The sequence below is a fragment of the Leucopleurus acutus genome, assembly GCF_964270905.1.
Source record: "Leucopleurus acutus genome assembly, chromosome: 20".
Lineage (NCBI taxonomy): Eukaryota > Metazoa > Chordata > Mammalia > Artiodactyla > Delphinidae > Leucopleurus > Leucopleurus acutus.
This window is the reverse complement of record NC_139162.1, coordinates 28,114,040-28,131,509: the sequence shown is the minus strand read 5'-3', so window position 1 is coordinate 28,131,509 and position 17,470 is coordinate 28,114,040. Positions and strand designations below refer to the sequence as shown.

Here is a 17,470-nt window from a genome sequence, read left to right as displayed (position 1 = left end):
CCTAAAGAAGGAAAATAAATGCTCATTCAGTTGGTGACATAATCATTCAGAGAGGAACATTTCCAAGTAATATCTTAATCGGTCTTCAATAATGATATCGTTGGTAGAGGGATTGATACTGCTGTTTTGAGACTATTGTGTGTATAGTGTAGGATAAAGCAAATAAGTAGTTAAGGTGGTGATGCTGAGAACTAGGACTTTGGGTATGAGAGGAAGGAGATACAGATAGAAAATCTATGAGGTTAACCCCAAACTTTACGTTTTTAATTTTGAATTGGAAGTGTCAGTATGAACTCATGATGTAATTTATCTTAAGGAAACTGAAACAAAAGTAAAAACTCTATTTCTAGCTCTGCCTACTGAAAGGCTTAGAAACAGTGTAGCAATGAGCACATCTTAGTGCCCAGATAGTGGTCTCTAAAAATCCATTTCTTAATAAAAAGTAACTGGGGCTCTTTGGAGAGTTGACCGATTCCAGGTCTGGGGCAAGATGAACTTGTCTTGTCATACCAGATGGCAAGGAAGTTATGTAGGTCAACTTGAGTCATGTCAAAAGAACTGAGAAACCAACTTGAAAAGGCTTCTACTGGCCAAAGATGAGATGATTTTGAGCATGATAAGGATAATAACTGCAGTGGATTGAAATACATCAAATATGTTTAAATTCATGAGTTCATAATGACACAAAACTCATCAGTCACCTTTGGAGAATGCTAGAGAATCAACTCATTATTCAGAGTAACCATGTAGTTGATGAAGAGTGTCTCTGAGGGGAAATATTCCAGCTAATAGAGACAGAATACCACCATTTTGCAACCTCTAAGGAATTAATGCATCTAAGCAATGATCATCAGTGTCTGGTAACATTCCAAAAAGAGGTAATCAGATATTACATACCTCTTGATAAAAGTCTGAAGTAATTGAACCAAAAAAATGCCACCTGAATCTGATCAAACCATTAGCACTTACTTTCAATTTACAGGAAATTGGATAGGAGAGGCAGGAGGAACATGTTAAATTACATCATGGAGATGCAATCAGTAAAACCTGTTATGTGGGAAACTACATCCTTGCTACTTTGAGTCTGGTCTATAGATCAACAGCATAAGCATCAGCTGTGAGCTTTTTAGAAATGGAGACCCTCAGGCCCTATCCCAGACCTGCTGAAACAGAATATGCTTATTAACAAGCTTCCCAGGTGATTCACATGCACATTTCAAGTTTGAGTAGCACTGCTCTATGGAACAAATAATCTAGAGTCTCCAACAAAGAAATTGTAAGGAAAAAAAATGAGATGGAGGGACAACTCAAAGATTAAAAGACATTTGGAGGCATATCAATTATTTGCAGGTAGAGAACTTACTTGTATTCCATTCAAACAAACACATTTTAATGTTATGAAATAATTAAGAGAATATTTTGGATTTACTTCGAAATAATCTGGGTGGTAGAGAGAGGAAAGTAGGTAGGGATGTAGGTGAAAATAGAGTTTGCTACGACATGCTAGTTTTTGAAGCTGGGTGATAGGTACAGGGTTTATTATTTTAATTTCATATTAAGATTTTTTTCTATAATAGTTTAAAAAGGAGTTGGCTAAAATGGCTATAATCAAAAAGGTAGTAACAGGTATTGGCAAGAGTGTGGAAAAAATTAGAACCCTTGTACATTGCTCATGGGAATGTAAAATAGTGTAGCTGCTTTGGAAAATAGTCTGGCAGTTCTTCAGAAGGTTAAACAGGGAGTCAATATATAATCTAGCAGTTCCACTCCGAGGTGTATACCCAAGAGAAATGAAAACATAGTTCACTCAAAAACTTACACATGAATGTTCATGGCAGCATTTTTTATAATAACCAAAAGTGGAAACAACCCAAATGTCCTTCAAATGATGATATGTTCATTAATATAAAATATAACATATCCATATGATGGAGTACTATTCAGTAATAAAAAGAAATGAAGTACTGATACATACTACAACATGGATGAACCTTGAAAACATTATTCTCAGTGAGAGAAACCAGTCATGGAAGACAACATATTGTATGATTCCATTTATAGAAAATGTCCAGAGTAGGCAAATTTATAGAGACAGAAAATAAATGAGTGGTTAGGGGGAGATTTGTGGAGACATGAGCATTTTATTGATACATTCCCATGACTGCTTATGGAGTGGGGGAAACTTTGGCAGGGAGGGGTGATGAAAATATTCTAAAATAGATTGTGGCGATGATTGTACAACTCTGTGAATATACTAAAACCCATGGAATTCTACACTTTAAATGGGTGAATTGTATGATATGTTAATAATATCTCAGTAAAGCTGTTATAAAAAAGGGAAGGAGAGCCTAATACTGATACCCGTGCTCCAGGCTTACCCAACACTAAGCAGAATCATTGGGAGGAAAGTTGTCTAGACGATTCTAATGTGCAACCAGGACTGGGAACCACTGTACTAGAAAGTTAGCCATCAAGGATTGTTAGAAGAGAGAGGCAAGATTATCTATTTGAAATGATAGCCTGGAGGGGAAGCCTCAGGGATGGCATCATAGCTGACCAGTCTGCACGGAAGAGACAAAAATCTACAGTGTGGAGCCCTCTGGGTGCACATTATCTATTCCTGTGGTACTAAGTAGAATGGAAATAAGCATGAGAAGTCTTTTCTTTTTTCCAGTAAGTGTGTTAGTTCAGAATTGGTCATCTTCAGTGTAACACCCATAGGTGTTAGGGTTATTTGTGCCACCAGGTGGTCTAGCTTCTTCTAAGTTAATAAGAATGAGCACAGACTTTGTCGATGGGATTTGGAGGTACTAAATCATAATCCAAAAGCAACAGTCTAAACAATTAATTTCCTTAAGTTTCTTTCTTCCAGAGAGTGTTCTAGATATTAGTGAGAATCTATAATTTTTTTTTTGCTCTCCCATTGTTACATTGCTCCAGATGAGTAGACATAAAGCCAGCTGTAGTGTTCCCATCTCTCTTCAAAAGCATTTATTAGTCAGGTGACAGCTTCCTCTACTGTTGGACTGGGCAGCAGAGAGGGAATTTGAAGATGTACTGCACATGGTGTTTGGCTTTTGAAGAGAAGCTTTGGAGAACTGGCCTTGGATTCTGGTTTCCCTGCCCTTTGCAAGTTATTGATTGCCCTGGACTTTCAGTTTCCTTAATTAATGAATGAAGTTTAGACTAGGTTCTCCTGAAGCTTCTAAAATTTTGTGGTTTACTACATCTGTCTTTATAGAGGCTGTAAATATAGGATGGTGGTTAAGAGTTCGTGCTGTGGAGCTTGGTGACCTGGCTCTGCTGTTTCCTGGCTCTGTGACTTTTGATAAGTTGGTTAACCTCTTTGCACATTGGTTCCCCCATCTGTAAAACGGGGATTGAGAATAATATCTACCTCACAATTTTCTTCACTATAAAGTGTTTGGAACAGTCTAGCCTGTAATTTTATTGATATGCTATCAATTTATCTAGACAGGTCCCTCACTCTAATTTAGGCATGATCAGAACTCTCTCTCACTACCAAATGCAACGTTGTGTCTGTTATCCCAGGTGGTAGATCTTTTTGGAAAGGTATGAAACAACCATACAAAAGTGTTTGGGCAGTATATAAGAAGTTTTAGTTTCATACTAAAAATACTCTCTAGTATTTTAGGAAGCATATTAGATGTTCTAATTCTACTTTTTTCTCCCTGCCCTATATCCTCATATAGGTCAGTTCTCCTCGGGTCTCGGGGACTTGACATATCCCACATCTCCCAGCGATTGGAGAGTCTGAGTGCAGCCACCACCTTTGAGCCTCTTGAGCCTGTGAAGGACACAGACATTCAGGTAAGGGCTGCCAGGTACCAGGACTGGTGCAGGTGCAAACCTGAGCATGCAACCCAGGCTGAAGGCCCTGGCCTTTTGTTCACCAGCTGGTTTAGGAATACCACATTTCTTTGTTAATTCTCTTCTTCCTCAGGTATTAAGAGAATGGGAGGCTCAGCTTTGAAGGAACATTGGATTATTTTCAGAGTGCTCTGTAAGGCTGAATTTAGGAAAGCATTTCCAACCTGCACTTTTTAAATTATTGTAATTATGAGCACAGATTTCTCTTCCTTCTTTGGGCTTAATCCAAGGCACGGAGACATTAGTTGTAAGTTTCTCTTGCTTTCTTTGCTAGATCTCAAATAATTTTACTATTCGTCTTCCACATTTCTTTTCTACATCTTGCTTGTGTGGCTTGGCAAAGAGCTGGGGAAACTAAATAGCTTTACTATTTACTGAAACCTACTCATCGATTTCTAGGAAGTATTTGGCTCCATTAGTGGCACCAGGAAATGGTCTAGTAGAGCACTCCTGTCTCATTTAACCTAGCATGCCACTGGCACAATTGATTGCTATTTTAATCTAATCAGAAACTGGGTTTGTGTGTGTGTGTGTGTGTGTGTGTGTGTGTGTGTGTGTGTTCAAAATTGTTAAGGAAAAATCTTGTGATCCATTTAGTTGTTTGGGTTTTTTTATATCTGTTTATTCATTTATTCATTCATTCATTCCTTCAGGCTGCACCAGGCCTTAATTATGGCATGCAGATTCTTTAGTTGTGGCACATGGACTCTTAGTTGCGGCATGCATGTGGGATCTAGTACCCCAACCGGGGATTAAACCCAGGCCCCCTGCATTAGGAGCACAGAGTCTTAACCGCTGGACCACCAGGGAAGTCCCGTGATCCATTTAGTTCTGAGGAATTGGAACACTGACTTGTGTTAGAGTGAAGGGATAGTGGGATACCATTTTTATCATCGATTTACCTTTGAGATGAAAGGATGCAGGTCCTACAAAGGCAAATCCTAGTACAGATGAATCTGTTATTTATTATTTGGGCTCAATTTGAATGAATACTCTTTACCCCACCCTTCCGAGAACTGTTTTAATCCATCTACAGTAATGGCCATAATTCTACTGCATTTATTCCACTTGAGAAACCTAAAACCCTCAACTTTGAGTTGAGAGTTCAGTAACTATAGATATTCATTATTTTCCCTGTTATTGATATGTTCCCAGAGTATGAAAATCCAGTTTTTTCCAGTTTTATATACTAAATTATATTTGCCTGTCACCTTATAGATGCCTTCTTATTTCCGTGCAATCTTCTTTTTAAAAAATTAATTAATTTATTTTTAGCTGCATTGGGTCTTCGTTACTGTGCGTGGGTTTTCTCTAGTTGCTGCGAGCAGGAGCTACTCGTCGTTGCAGTGCGCGGGCTTCTCATTGTGGTGGGTTCTCTTGTTGCGGAGCACGGACTCTAGGCACGCTGGCTTCAGTAGTTGCAGCACGCAGGCTCAGTAGTTGTGGCTCATGGGCTCTAGAGCGCAGGCTCAGTAGTTGTGGTGCACGGGCTTAGTTGCTCCACGGCACGTGGGATCTTCCCAGACCAGGGCTGGAACCCGTGTCCCCTGCATTGGCAAGCGGATGATTCTCAACCACTGTGCCACCAGGGAAGCCCTTTCCATGTAATCTTAAAATGGCATGTATACTTGCCTCTTTTTTTTTTTTTTTTGAAGTTTTAGCTGTTGCTCTCCCCACCTTCTATTTCAACTGCTTGATGCCCTAGAAACAAATACTTACTCCCATAACAGGTGAGTGAATGAGATACAGCTCAGATAATTTGAATAATCACCATATACGGTGCAGAAGTATTCCTAATAGTGTGGAAAGAAATGACATTTGCTGAAAGGTTATTTGTTTGTTTGTGTTGTTTTTAATGTTTAAAATGCCAAATAAGTTGTTTATTTTAAAAACTGCTTTTTAGATTTTCTTTGGCATATTGGTAATACATATTTGGAATACCCAGCAACATTTAGTGATGCACTTCATGAATTCCAGCTGATGTGGTACAACATTTTTTGCTTTGAGATATTAATGACAGGTTTATAAATGTATTGAGTCATAATGATCATTTATTCTAAACTTCTACTTTATGCATGAACACTGTCCTTCAATAGCCCCATTAGGTGGCTTCCTAGCAATGCATGCTTGGTCACATCAAAGAGAGTTTCTTAATTTGGAATGAGCACGGCTAAGAGTTTTGGTCCTGCACCACTGGGAAGTCTTTGAACTTTGAGAAGAAGGATGCCTCCATTTCAAAATTTTACCTCTCAGTTGAGCTTTTCTGGAATAGCTTAAAAAATGTGAAATGGTCACTCCAAGGTAAGTTTTGATTAATTTGGAATGGATCATCTAGACCTGAAGTAAAGATTTAAGACTAACTAGTTTCAAAATAAAATCCTCTATTGACTTCATCTTCTTGCCAGCAAAGGCTTAAAGGAGAAAATTTAACTTGTAAAGGGCTGAGTCTTTGGCCTAATCTGAGATAGCTCTAGTGATTGTATTGTGTGGCTCAGCTGATCTATGCCTAAACTTCCTGTACACATAGTAGTATCATGTCCTTCCCTGACTTCCTGTGTAGTAGTGAAATATAGGAGCCAAGCCAGCTTTCGCCCTTAGCATGGAGTGGTCCTCCTTTTAATTCTTCTCTTAACGTGTTAGTTGTCCAGGAAGAGTTAATTGGGATATTTTCAATTTTTTGCTTTTAAAAAGGCCAGATATACTTTTTTTTTTTTTTTCTTCCAGTACACGGGCCTCTCACTGTTGTGGCCTCTCCCACTGCGGAGTACAAGCTCCGGATGCGCAGGCTCAGCAGCCATGACTCAACGGGCCCAGCCGCTCTGTGGCATGTGGTATCTTCCCGGACTGGGGCACAAACCCGCGTCCCCTGCATCGGCAGGTGGACTCTGAACCACTGCACCACCAGGGAAGCCCCAGATATACTTTTTGATGGACTTTTTTTCTCATTTATTTTTACCAGCTTTACTGAAATATAATTCACATACCATAAATCTGATAGATTTTTGTGTATGAGCTTTTGTTTTCCAATCAGTGCAGTTTTTGAGATGAGAACGTACCCTAATCCCACTGAGTATCAGTCAGAGTGAATTTATGTCAGCTTATAAATTCATAAAAGGAAATGCTGAAGGATCCTTTGACAGGTGCTGTCCAAGACTTTGTACCATCCATTGTTTGCATTACCTATAAGCTTGGAAAGGCATTTTCCCATGAATAGGTTGTCCTTTTCTGTTTGGTAAACATTGATTGTATTTGCTTCTTTTTCTAATGGAGCTTGAAATTAATACAGGTTTTTTGTTGTTTGTCATAAACAGTGATGTTGGCATGCATTGATAATGCATTTTTGAAAGACTGCTGTGGCCAGCAAAGGTAACATATTTAAATAAACCCACTTAAATATATGTATGGCTGATGCTAGTGGAATTTTTTTTAATGTTTATTGATTTAATTTTTGGAAGTGGTCATGAAGAAGGCCTGCACATTTTTGTAATGGAACTGAAGAGCCATAACTGTTAAGAGGACATGGTACTAAAACAACTGTACTGCTCTATTCTGAGTGACTTTGTGGTGCTTGCAAGTATGGTTCCTCTCACAGAGATCCACTTGCTCACTTCTGTCTTTGGAAAAAAATATAGAGGGCAGACTGCACATTTTTACTGTGGTCTGAACAGACCTAATGTACCATGGATGATGTGTATTATATAGTAATAAAGTGCACAGTTACACAGCTTAGTTATATCCTGGGCTTTTTCACTAGATTACATGTATTTTTCAAGAAGGCTCTGCAGAAATAGCCTGGGTTGGCCATAAAAAATGGGAGCTGCAGTTTCTCGGCATTAGGCTGTAATATTTCCAAATGGCATTAAACCAAAATATAATAATATTATTGCTGAACTTACTGTATTAGATTCTTATGGCTGCCACAGCAAATTGCCACAAACTTAGTGGCCTAAAGCATTAGAAATGCATTCTCTCACAGTCTGGAGCTCAGAACTTTGAAATCAGGGTGTTGGCAGTGCCCTCCGAAGGCACGAGAGGAGACTTTGTCCTCTTTTAGCTTCTGGTGGCTCCTGACATTCCTTGATCTGTGGCAGCATAAGTCCAGTCTGCCTCCATCTTCATAGGTTTTGTTGTCAGGTGTGTCAAATCCACTTCTCCCTTCTCTTATAAGGACACCAGCCATTGGATTTAGGGCCCACTCTAACTCCAAGGTGGTCTCATCTTGAGATGCTTACCTTAATTACATTTGCAGAGACCCCATTTCCAAATAAGATCACATTCACTGGTACCAGGAGTTAGGACTTAGACATATATTTTTGGCAGTACCCACTTCAACCCACTATACTTACAGTGCCAGAAAATTTAAAACTGTCAATTAACTGTAATAAATGAAACATCTTCAAATCTAACTCTGTTTCATGGAGGAGTTTCAGGATAAGACATCTATTTCTAGTTGTTCCAGGGACTGCAAACCTCAACCAAGTATCTGATCTCATCCTCAGCACTCTCTTTCAGGCCTTGGAAAGTGAGGCTGACTACCCTTGTCGGATTCCAGAGTTTAGTCATAGTCATTTTCTCCAAACAGGTTAATGTTCTATAATATGTTTAAGAGATTTCTCAAGAGACATTTTCCAACTAGAAACAGTCTGATTTTTTTTTAAAGTATTTTTAAGTACTCTAGTTTACAGGGTAAGTATAGGTAGGATTAAATTGTGGGGGGGTGGGGGCGTGTGAGAAAGAGATTTCTACTTCAGCTAACCAGGTTACCAAACTCTTTGATTTTCCTTTTATACTTTAGGCCTTTGCTCACCCCCTTCCTTTAGCGTGGAGTAGCACCTCTGAAAATGCCTGAGCCATAATTTCAGTCTGACCCTCTTAAAGGCTTTCCTAGATGCCACCTCTTTCATAGTCTCAGATCTCTCTTGCCATGGCCTCCAAATATAGCATGTTGGCTTTACTGCTTAGGAAAAAACAAAACTTTCTGAATGTTCCCCCACAAAGTAAACAACTTTAGATTATGTTGTTGGAATTGACTTAGCAACCAATTTAAATCATGATAAATGAAAATGTAGCCCCTTCTACACACAAAAAAACTCTATATGGAACTAAACATCTTCATAATATGCTCAATTTCCAGATGGAAATCTGTCCTGTATGAATAAAGAGAAAAAGAAGTCTTAAAAAGAGGATAAAATATAAGAAAATGGTGCAATAATAATTGACTTGTTAAAAACTCGTTCTACTTACCACACTATATCTATAATAAAATTTTCATTATTTCCTTCCTTTTTCTGTCCTTGGAAATGTAGAATATACTCAAACCACTCTTAGCTTATCTTTTAAATAATCAGAAGAAACTAAATGGCTTTGGTAAGCATAAAAATGAATCACCGGTGGTATAATCCCATATCACCTAAATTGTTATTTTCATGGTTTATCTTTTAATTTTATACCTTCAGAATTAAGGTACTGCTGATTAAATGCAGCTGTGTATTACAGCTAAGAGGAAAAGTAGTTGTCTTGAGTGCTAATTGTGTGTGTGTAGTACTGGCAAGTTGTTGGTAGGGAATTGGTTCCAGAAATCCTGTGGCAGTTTGTTGAAAAGAAGTTCAGACTTTCTTAGAATGATTAGTATGCTAATAGCAGCTCTTCAGGATTAGTACTGGCAAAGTATTAATATTGAGGGAAAGGTGCAGTAAGCTTTCCCTAGCTCAAATTAGTTGAGGGAGGGTGCATTCTGAATGGGTGAACAATATCTTAATTCTGGAATTATTTTTAAAGAAATGTAGTTGTCATTTTCATCTGTTCCTAGAAACTGAAACTGCTAAGTGTGTGTACCAAGGAGAGGTCTTACCAAAGCTGCTTTAGTAAATTAAGGAAGAGATGAGGTTCTTTCATAAGAGTTGCATCTATTTGCATACTGATAATTTGTATAGCAATTCTGAGAAATGGTTTAAGTAGGCAAAACATACTTATCTTCCTTATTGTTTCTGCTCTTAATATGCTTGAGCAGTCTTTTCTGCAAATAATAGTGATCTAGCCCAAATTGGATGATTAGAAATTTTGAATTGATGGACTCTGAAGGAATAAAACTTTGCTCTTCAAATGTTTTCACATAATATAAAAATGTAAGAGACTTGCATGGAATCTTAACAGTGTGAAGATTTTTAGTTAAGCATTTGATTTATTGACCTCCTTTGTTATATTCCTCTTGCTCCTAAGAGAGTCAGTGGGAAGTTCATGGTAACCTTTCCTATGAATTTTTAGAGGACTTTAATGGATATTTGAATCTTGCCCTTTCCCAGCTTATAACAGCTGCCTATCCTGGACTTGAAACAACCTATAGGTAATGCTCTTGGGTTCACTAGCAAATGAATCCAATTCCCACTGGATCCAAAGCCCGTTAGTTAGAGAGAAACCCTTTTCTAGAACAAATACCAGGTACGTTTTAGGCCAGAATTCAGTTGTAGTGGCTGAGGTGCATGTGGAAAAGACACACATCACACTGTGTCCTGTGTTCTTGTTCAGGGCAGTAGCTGTGCTAGGCTTCGTCTGCTGTGTAAACACTGCGGTGCCCACATCACCCCCACTTAATGAGTATATTTGCTGTTCCTTGTCATTAAACCCTGACCCAGAGTAAATCTCAGAACTGGTAAAAACCAGTAAACATGTAAAAAGGAAAAAATAGTGTCTTCACAGAGGCAGGTTAATGTGCCATCCTATTTTGTGTTTATAATTAGGTAGTCTAATGCTGATTGCTGTGGTAAGTACTGAAATGATTTAATTTTTCTGCCTGTTTGTGATAAGAGGAAAGGTAGACATTATGGTATGGTGGCAAAGTATGCAGTTGCATTAAAGTGTCCTCTGAATGGAATTAGAAATGGTAACTTTGGAATAAAAATTGTTGTTAAAGGCATCGTCTGTGGAAAATGTGAAAAACTGCTTTTATGTGAGCCAAGGATATAAGATTTCAGCTTTTTTACTTAACCATTCACACTTACTCCTGAATGCAGGGCTTTCAGAACAAGTAAGGAAATGGATGCTGAATGCATTCTGTGCAGGCAGGAAATGACAGGCTTTTTTGTCTTCTCAGAGGTTTCTTATATCCTGTAGTGAGCAGGGGAATATCAATTACCAACTTAAGAAAGAAGTGGGAATGGTTCTGTAAGAGTATTTTGGAAGAAGCCCACGGCTAAAATATTTATCTAACAATTTAATAGAGCACTTCAAGTATTGGCCAGGCCCTGGTGCCTTTGAACTGGAGTTGAGTCATCCCCTCCCTCTTCACCAGCTTCTCTTAACCTGCCGATATCTATTGATGCCCCAGTACTCCGGAGATGGGGAACATATATTGTTATCTTCACTCTGGTATCTTTAAATTGCTTGGTTTCAGGAATCAGAAATGGGCTAAACTGTTTGATTTAAATGGGGGTTAAAACCTTGTCAAATATTGAATGCACTACTGTAGACCAGTCTGTCATTCTCAGATGGCAGCCCTTGACCCTGTGCGCCACTTTGATCTGCTTGCCACAGCGCCCTGTGATCTCTTATTTCTGTTTCGGAGTGTTCAGTCCAAGGCTTTCCAGGCCAGCAGCCTGATGCGGCTCCTTCCATTGGTGGTGGTTACAAAGTGTGGCTCCGTAGTCATAAAACTTTGGGACCCAGGTTCTCCTTGTCTCCACTAAAAATCCACATTCTGTGAAGGAACTGAGAGAGGGGCTCAGACAGGAGATACTCTTGGTTTTGCTTTTTTCTGTTTGTTGTTTGGCAGGGACCAGGAAAAGAAGCTGGGAGGTAGGATGAACAACATCCTCTACTGACAAGACCAGTACTATAATTTCTTTTGCTGCAGGGCTCCCAGAACCAGTGTGTATAGCTTCCTTTTTGAGCATTTTCCTGTCTCGCAAATGGTTGGCTTCCATCTTGCACATCAGATATGGAGAGGTTGAATGAGTCCCATGCTCAGGGTGAAGGCAGCTCCTGGTCTCCAACACTAATGATGAGCAGCGGTGCACGCGCTGCTTCAGTTATCCTGGAGGGCAGAAGGGCTAGTCCCCGCTTCTCACCATGGAGTGGCTGTGAGGCCGAGATGCCATCAGCAAAATCCCACCTGTGCTTTTCAGAAAACCACAGCACTTGAAGCACTGCAGCAGAATCTGCTGAGCAGGGCTGGGCGTGACACAGCTTCCAAGAAACTGTACAGAAAGAACCTTTGTCTTATAAAACACATTTACAACTAGAGCCAGGCTATTCGTTTAGTTCATAACACAAACGGGAGGATTAGGTCAGCAGAACATAAGTGGGAGTGTGGATTCACTGGCTGATTTTTATTACTACCTGATTTGATTTATTTCTTTAAATGACACGAGCACAAGGATGTGGGGCAGAGTTTTCTCCATTCCTCCTTTATCTATTAAAAAAATATTGTCTAATTAAAAAAAGCTGTTACTATCTTAGGGACAGGTACACACAGCCATGGAAGGTTATAATATGCTTGATTTGCTCAAGGTACCAAAGTATACTTGTATGATATTATCTGGGAGTGCTTTCTCATTTCTTACTCGGTTCTCTGTTATCCACAGTGCATATGAGCCTGTCTCAGCAGAAGCAGTCTCTAAATGAGCAGGGCCTGGTGAATCCTTGAAGGTTTAAGGCATTCACAGTAGCACTTGGCTCTGTGATGAGGCCCCACACTGCCCCACATGTCTTCCTGTTGAAGGAATATGGTGATGGGTGTTGTATTCAGAAGGTGCTTACATAATCCGTGCTTCTCAAATTTCTTTTTTCCCAATTTATCTCAGACTGAGAGATACTTTTATAAAATACAGCAAAAAAGAATTACTAGAAAAAAATGAAATAAAAGACATGCAGAATATAAGCCTTAGGTTTTGTTTTTTGTTTGTTTGTTTGTTTTTGGCCATGCCATGAGGCTTGTGGGATCTTAGTTCCCCAACCAGGGATTGATCCTGGGCCCCAGCGGTGAAAGCATGGATCCTAACGACTGCCAGGGCCAGGGATTCCTGTAAGCCTTAGTTTTTTAAATTAAATTCAGTGGACATAAAATTACTCTGTCAGATTGCTATAAAAGTTTCTAAATGCTGATTCTCAGATTTTGTACTTACCTGCTGCAGACTGGGAACAAACTACTTGTGGATGGGTGCTTCTTCAGCTGTACTTTGGGTAGTACTAGTTTCAGTAGCTATGTTTTCTTCCTTTCTCCTCCCCCCCCCTTCTTCCCTCCCCTCCTCCCCTCCACTTTCCCTCCTCATCTCTCTCTCCTTCCTTTCCTGTCTCCCTTCCTTTCTTTTGTTTAGTTTACTTGTTGGTACAGTGAAACATGGCACCAAAGACAATTTTGAATTCCGGTTTTCTGTTTTACCCCAGCTAGAATAGGGAAGGCAAAGCTAAGGTTTACTGAACATTTATTGTGTCCAGACACTGTACTGAGCAGTTTGTGGGTTTCCTCATTCAGTCCTTCCAGTAACCCTCTGAGGCAGTTACTACTGTTAACTCCATTTCACCAAGGAGGAGCCTAAGGCCTTAAAGGCTATTATGCCAGACTTGAAGTCCCTTCTGTGGGTTTGAGTTCAGTACTGTGCCCTTATTCCCCTAGGTTTTAAATTTCATTGTAGACTAATTTTCAGGTTATATTTGAAGGAGAAAGATGGTAGAAATAGGAAATAGAAGTATAATTGATCACTCATTTAGAGCAAAATAAAGAGTATAAAGCCCACAGAGAATGGATGTGGTGGGCATCGCTCTTATTTATATAAGCTTAGTAGTAAAATAATGTTGATTGAGGGAGAAGCTGGAATGTGCTTTCTAAACCTTAATACAAACACTGCTGGTTTGGGGGGAAGATGAGTTTTGCAGGAAGGCCAAATGTGCTTCCTCCGTTTATCTCCAGGTGCTGGTTTTTTTGCCATAGTTTTCTGCTTGCTGAGCTGTCAGTTTAATTTACTGTCTAAAGCCCAGCCTATTATTTCTCAGTTTTGCTGCCCTACAGGTACACTGTAAAGGATTTCTGTGAAATCCTGGAGCAGCTTTTAGTTTTGAAATGCCAAGGCTTTGTGCTTGTAAAAATAGGTTGGGTTCAGCTTCTTGCTTGATCATCTTTGTTTTGTTTTGCTTCTGAAGCTGAGCTGGAGTTAGAAGGATGATGCTAGAAGCAATTTAAAGGGCATATCAAATTTTTACTGTAATCCTGAACTATTGATTGTTGACTTATTTGTAGGTTTAATGCAGACCCATTTCCTTACTTATTAGTGTCTCACTGGCCATTAAGCTCTGGCAGTGTGCCGGAATGTTGAAATCTTGCATCTTATAATATGATTTGGCTGCCTATGGGTATTATTGTGTTTGGCTTTTAAAGACACAGGCAGAGCCCTCAACTTGGTGTGTGCTCCAGAATACAGGAAAGAATTTCTGCACAGCAAAATTACTCACTTCTAGGAGACAGCACAAAAGTGAGGAGTTGACATTCAGCAGAACATTAATACCTGAAGTCATGCAAATTGGTACTCTTTGGTCTAACTGGCTCTTAGAAATAAATGCAAACTAACATAACAGAATCTTGAAGAGAAGACCAGCAGGGAACTAACTGGGCAGGGGTGATGGTGTGCAAAGAGTAGGTCCCAGCTAAGCAAGCACTCCCACGTAAGTGGTCCTCAGCGTGTGCCTGGTGCCACTCTCCCAGTGTGAAGTTGAAATTAGAATCTAGTTGAGGGGCAGGTACAGTGGCCTGCTTATGGAGGGAGCTGGGCTCAGAGTGATTGGAAGGGAAGCAGTCACTGCCTATGAAAGACTTTTACCCTCCTTTTCACAACCTGGACACCTCTTGACTGGAATTGAGGGTAAGTGAGGGCTGAGGGAGTTAGATGACAAGAAAACATTAAATTTGGGATTTTAAGGGTGTGAATGAGGGAAAATTCACTTTTCCCTCTAATTACAAAAGCAAGATGTCCTTAGTTCACAGAACTTGGAAAATGGCTCCACAGTGTACTTTCTTGACTGCCACCATTTGGGGAGTGTTGAATTGTTTGGACCAGGTACTTGAAGCTGTAGAACATCTTTGAAATGACAAGGGAAATTGATTTATTTTAACAGGGCAGTGAGGAATTAGTCCATGAAGCATGTGTTAGAGGTAGACTGTAAGAATGGCCCTCATAGTTCAGAATTGGTCAATTCCTATAAAGTAATATACAGTCTTTTCCTTTATTTTGTAATGGAAAAAACTTCCTAATGTGTGAAAAGGGATCTGAGATGTGCAGATTTCATGAGCAACCATTATGTCATTTCACTCTCCCCCTCAAACCGTTGGGAAAGGACTTCCCTGGTGGCACACTGATTAAGAATCCGCCTGCCAATGCAGGGAACACGGGTTTGATCCCTGGTCCGGGAAGATCCCACATGCCGCAGAGCAGCTAAGCCCGTGTGCTACAACTACTGAGCCTGTGCTCTAGACCCCGCGAGCCACAACTACTGAGCCCACGCGCCTCAGCTACTGAAGCCGATGCGCCTAGAGCCCGTGCTCTGCAACAGGAAAAGCTACCGCAATGAGAAGCCCTCGCACCGCAATGAAAAGTAGTCCCCATTCACCACAACTGGAGAAAGCATGTGCGCAGCAACAAAGACCCAACGCAGTCAAAAAATAATAAATAAAAATTTAAAAAATTATTTTAAAAAAACTGTTGGGAAAAATAGTTATTGAGAAGCTCTATGACTTTGTCCTAATTTAGAAGTTTTAGGGGAGAAGTAACAGGTTAGTAATTTTATGTGAACTTTGAAGGACACACCATAGTAATCTTTCCATTCATATAATACTTTGCAGTGGGCTTTGTCCATCACCGTCTTGTTCCTTACTGCAGTGTTTGAGGTGAGGTGAATGGGTGTTAGCATCATCTTTATTTAGAAGCAGAAGAAACCAAAATCAAGATAGATTAGTTATTATCAAAGGTGGAACTTGAACCCAGATGCTTCTTAATACCTTGCCCTGTATCCTTATTATCATGCCTTGCTGAGGAAGGCATCAAGGGGTGGACTGCTTGGATAAATTCCTCCTCCTCCTCCTCATCACCACCACCACAAAGATGCTAAGCTAGTTCTTTTGCCACTGGTCAAATTTCTTGATGTTTTGGTTCTGTCTTTCCCCTTAGACCTTTTCTTACTTGTTTTCTTTGAAATGACATTTCCATTTATTCCTTTCCATGTGAAAGATTTGCTGGTTAACTAAATCAGTCGTAGGTATGAAAATGCTACTTAGAAGGGTAATACTGTAGTCTGAATGGGGACAAACCTCACTTTTTCCATCAGGGATATACTTTGGAACAAAAAGTGATACTGAACAAAAGTGCTGCTGCTGCTGATATATTTTACAGATGCCCTTTATGTGAAGGGGCCCAGGGTTTCTTGAGATTTGTCACACTAGAGCCTATCAGCCTTGTTTGTGCTGAGTAGGTCACTGGTGCCAAGCAAATGCAAAGTGGCAAACCAGAACAAATATCATATTTGAAACTTTAGGTGGACTAGGCTGTCAGGGTTCAGAGCAGGTTAGGGGGAAGATTTTTTGTTTTTGTTTTTGCCAGTTTTTTGCTTTCTGTTTCACTCTCCCTGATTCCTTTCTTCCTTTGGACTATCCTCCCTTCTTTCATTCTTTTCGTCTGTTCTTTTTGTCTTTTCTCCTTTTCCTTTCATTCTTGCTTTCCTTCTGTCTTTTGCATCCCTCTTTCTTCCCCCACGCCCCCAGTCCCTCCCAGCCTTTTAGACTGGCTGGCATCCAGAGCAGCCATTGCTAATGGGAGTGTACCTCCTTTTTTGCAATCAAGTGGCAGCTGTGAAATCATGGCTGGCTTCAAGAATTGGCTTCAGAAGCCAATCAAGAATGGCTTCTGCAGCCTGGCAGCGTGCAGCCACCAGCGCTGTCTTGCTCTGTAGAATGAGTCTAGATGTGGGGTTGGGGCTGGGCCTGGTGGAGAGGCTGGATCTACTGGCTGCCAGAGGTGGGCCTCTTCCTCACGTGCTCTTGTTACTTGTGTTTTCTGCTTTTGCAAACCCCTAAGAGGTGGAATTTAGTTTATCCATCTGGCTAACCTGCTCATGCTTTGCTCTTTTGATGGGTACTCTGAAGTGCATTTCCTTATTTTTGGCCCTTGCCTAAAGCCTCTGCTAATATTCTACTTTTTTGGTGCCTGACTCAGCTTGATATTGAGGGTGTATAAGACTTTTCTGTTATATAGTACATAGCTGTTTTGGGTGAGGCTGTTTCAACTTATTTGTTTTTTGAGGATTGATCATACATTAAAGCCAAATCCTAAGTAGAGAAGATGATGGGGAAGAAAATGACCAAGGAACAGGGCACATTTGATTTTGTTTTTCATGTTTTAGGAATGAAGTTATAAATTAATCTAGCTCTCAACTTCATATATGTTCTTCACCATTTGTTAACTATTCATCCTACTAGCTCATATTTTGGGGAAGGGGGGAGTGTTATGGAATAGGGTTTGTTTTGGAGCAGCAAACATTGCAGAGCCCTTGAGGCCTCCAGGATTTTCTTTGGGGGTTAGGAGGGGAAAGGAGCTACAAA

The 17,470-nt window shown here is 40.0% G+C and overlaps 1 protein-coding gene across 1 annotated transcript in view; it reads left to right on the top strand.

Moving 5' to 3' along the window:
* NUP93 (nucleoporin 93) overlaps nucleotides 1-17,470 on the top strand; it is a 102,544-nt gene that overhangs the window by 22,623 nt on the left and 62,451 nt on the right. Inside the window, exon 3 of the mRNA XM_082861848.1 lies at nucleotides 3,714-3,831. Within this exon, the coding sequence (XP_082717974.1) occupies nucleotides 3,714-3,831 (118 nt within the window). The remainder of the gene's footprint in view (nucleotides 1-3,713; nucleotides 3,832-17,470) is intronic.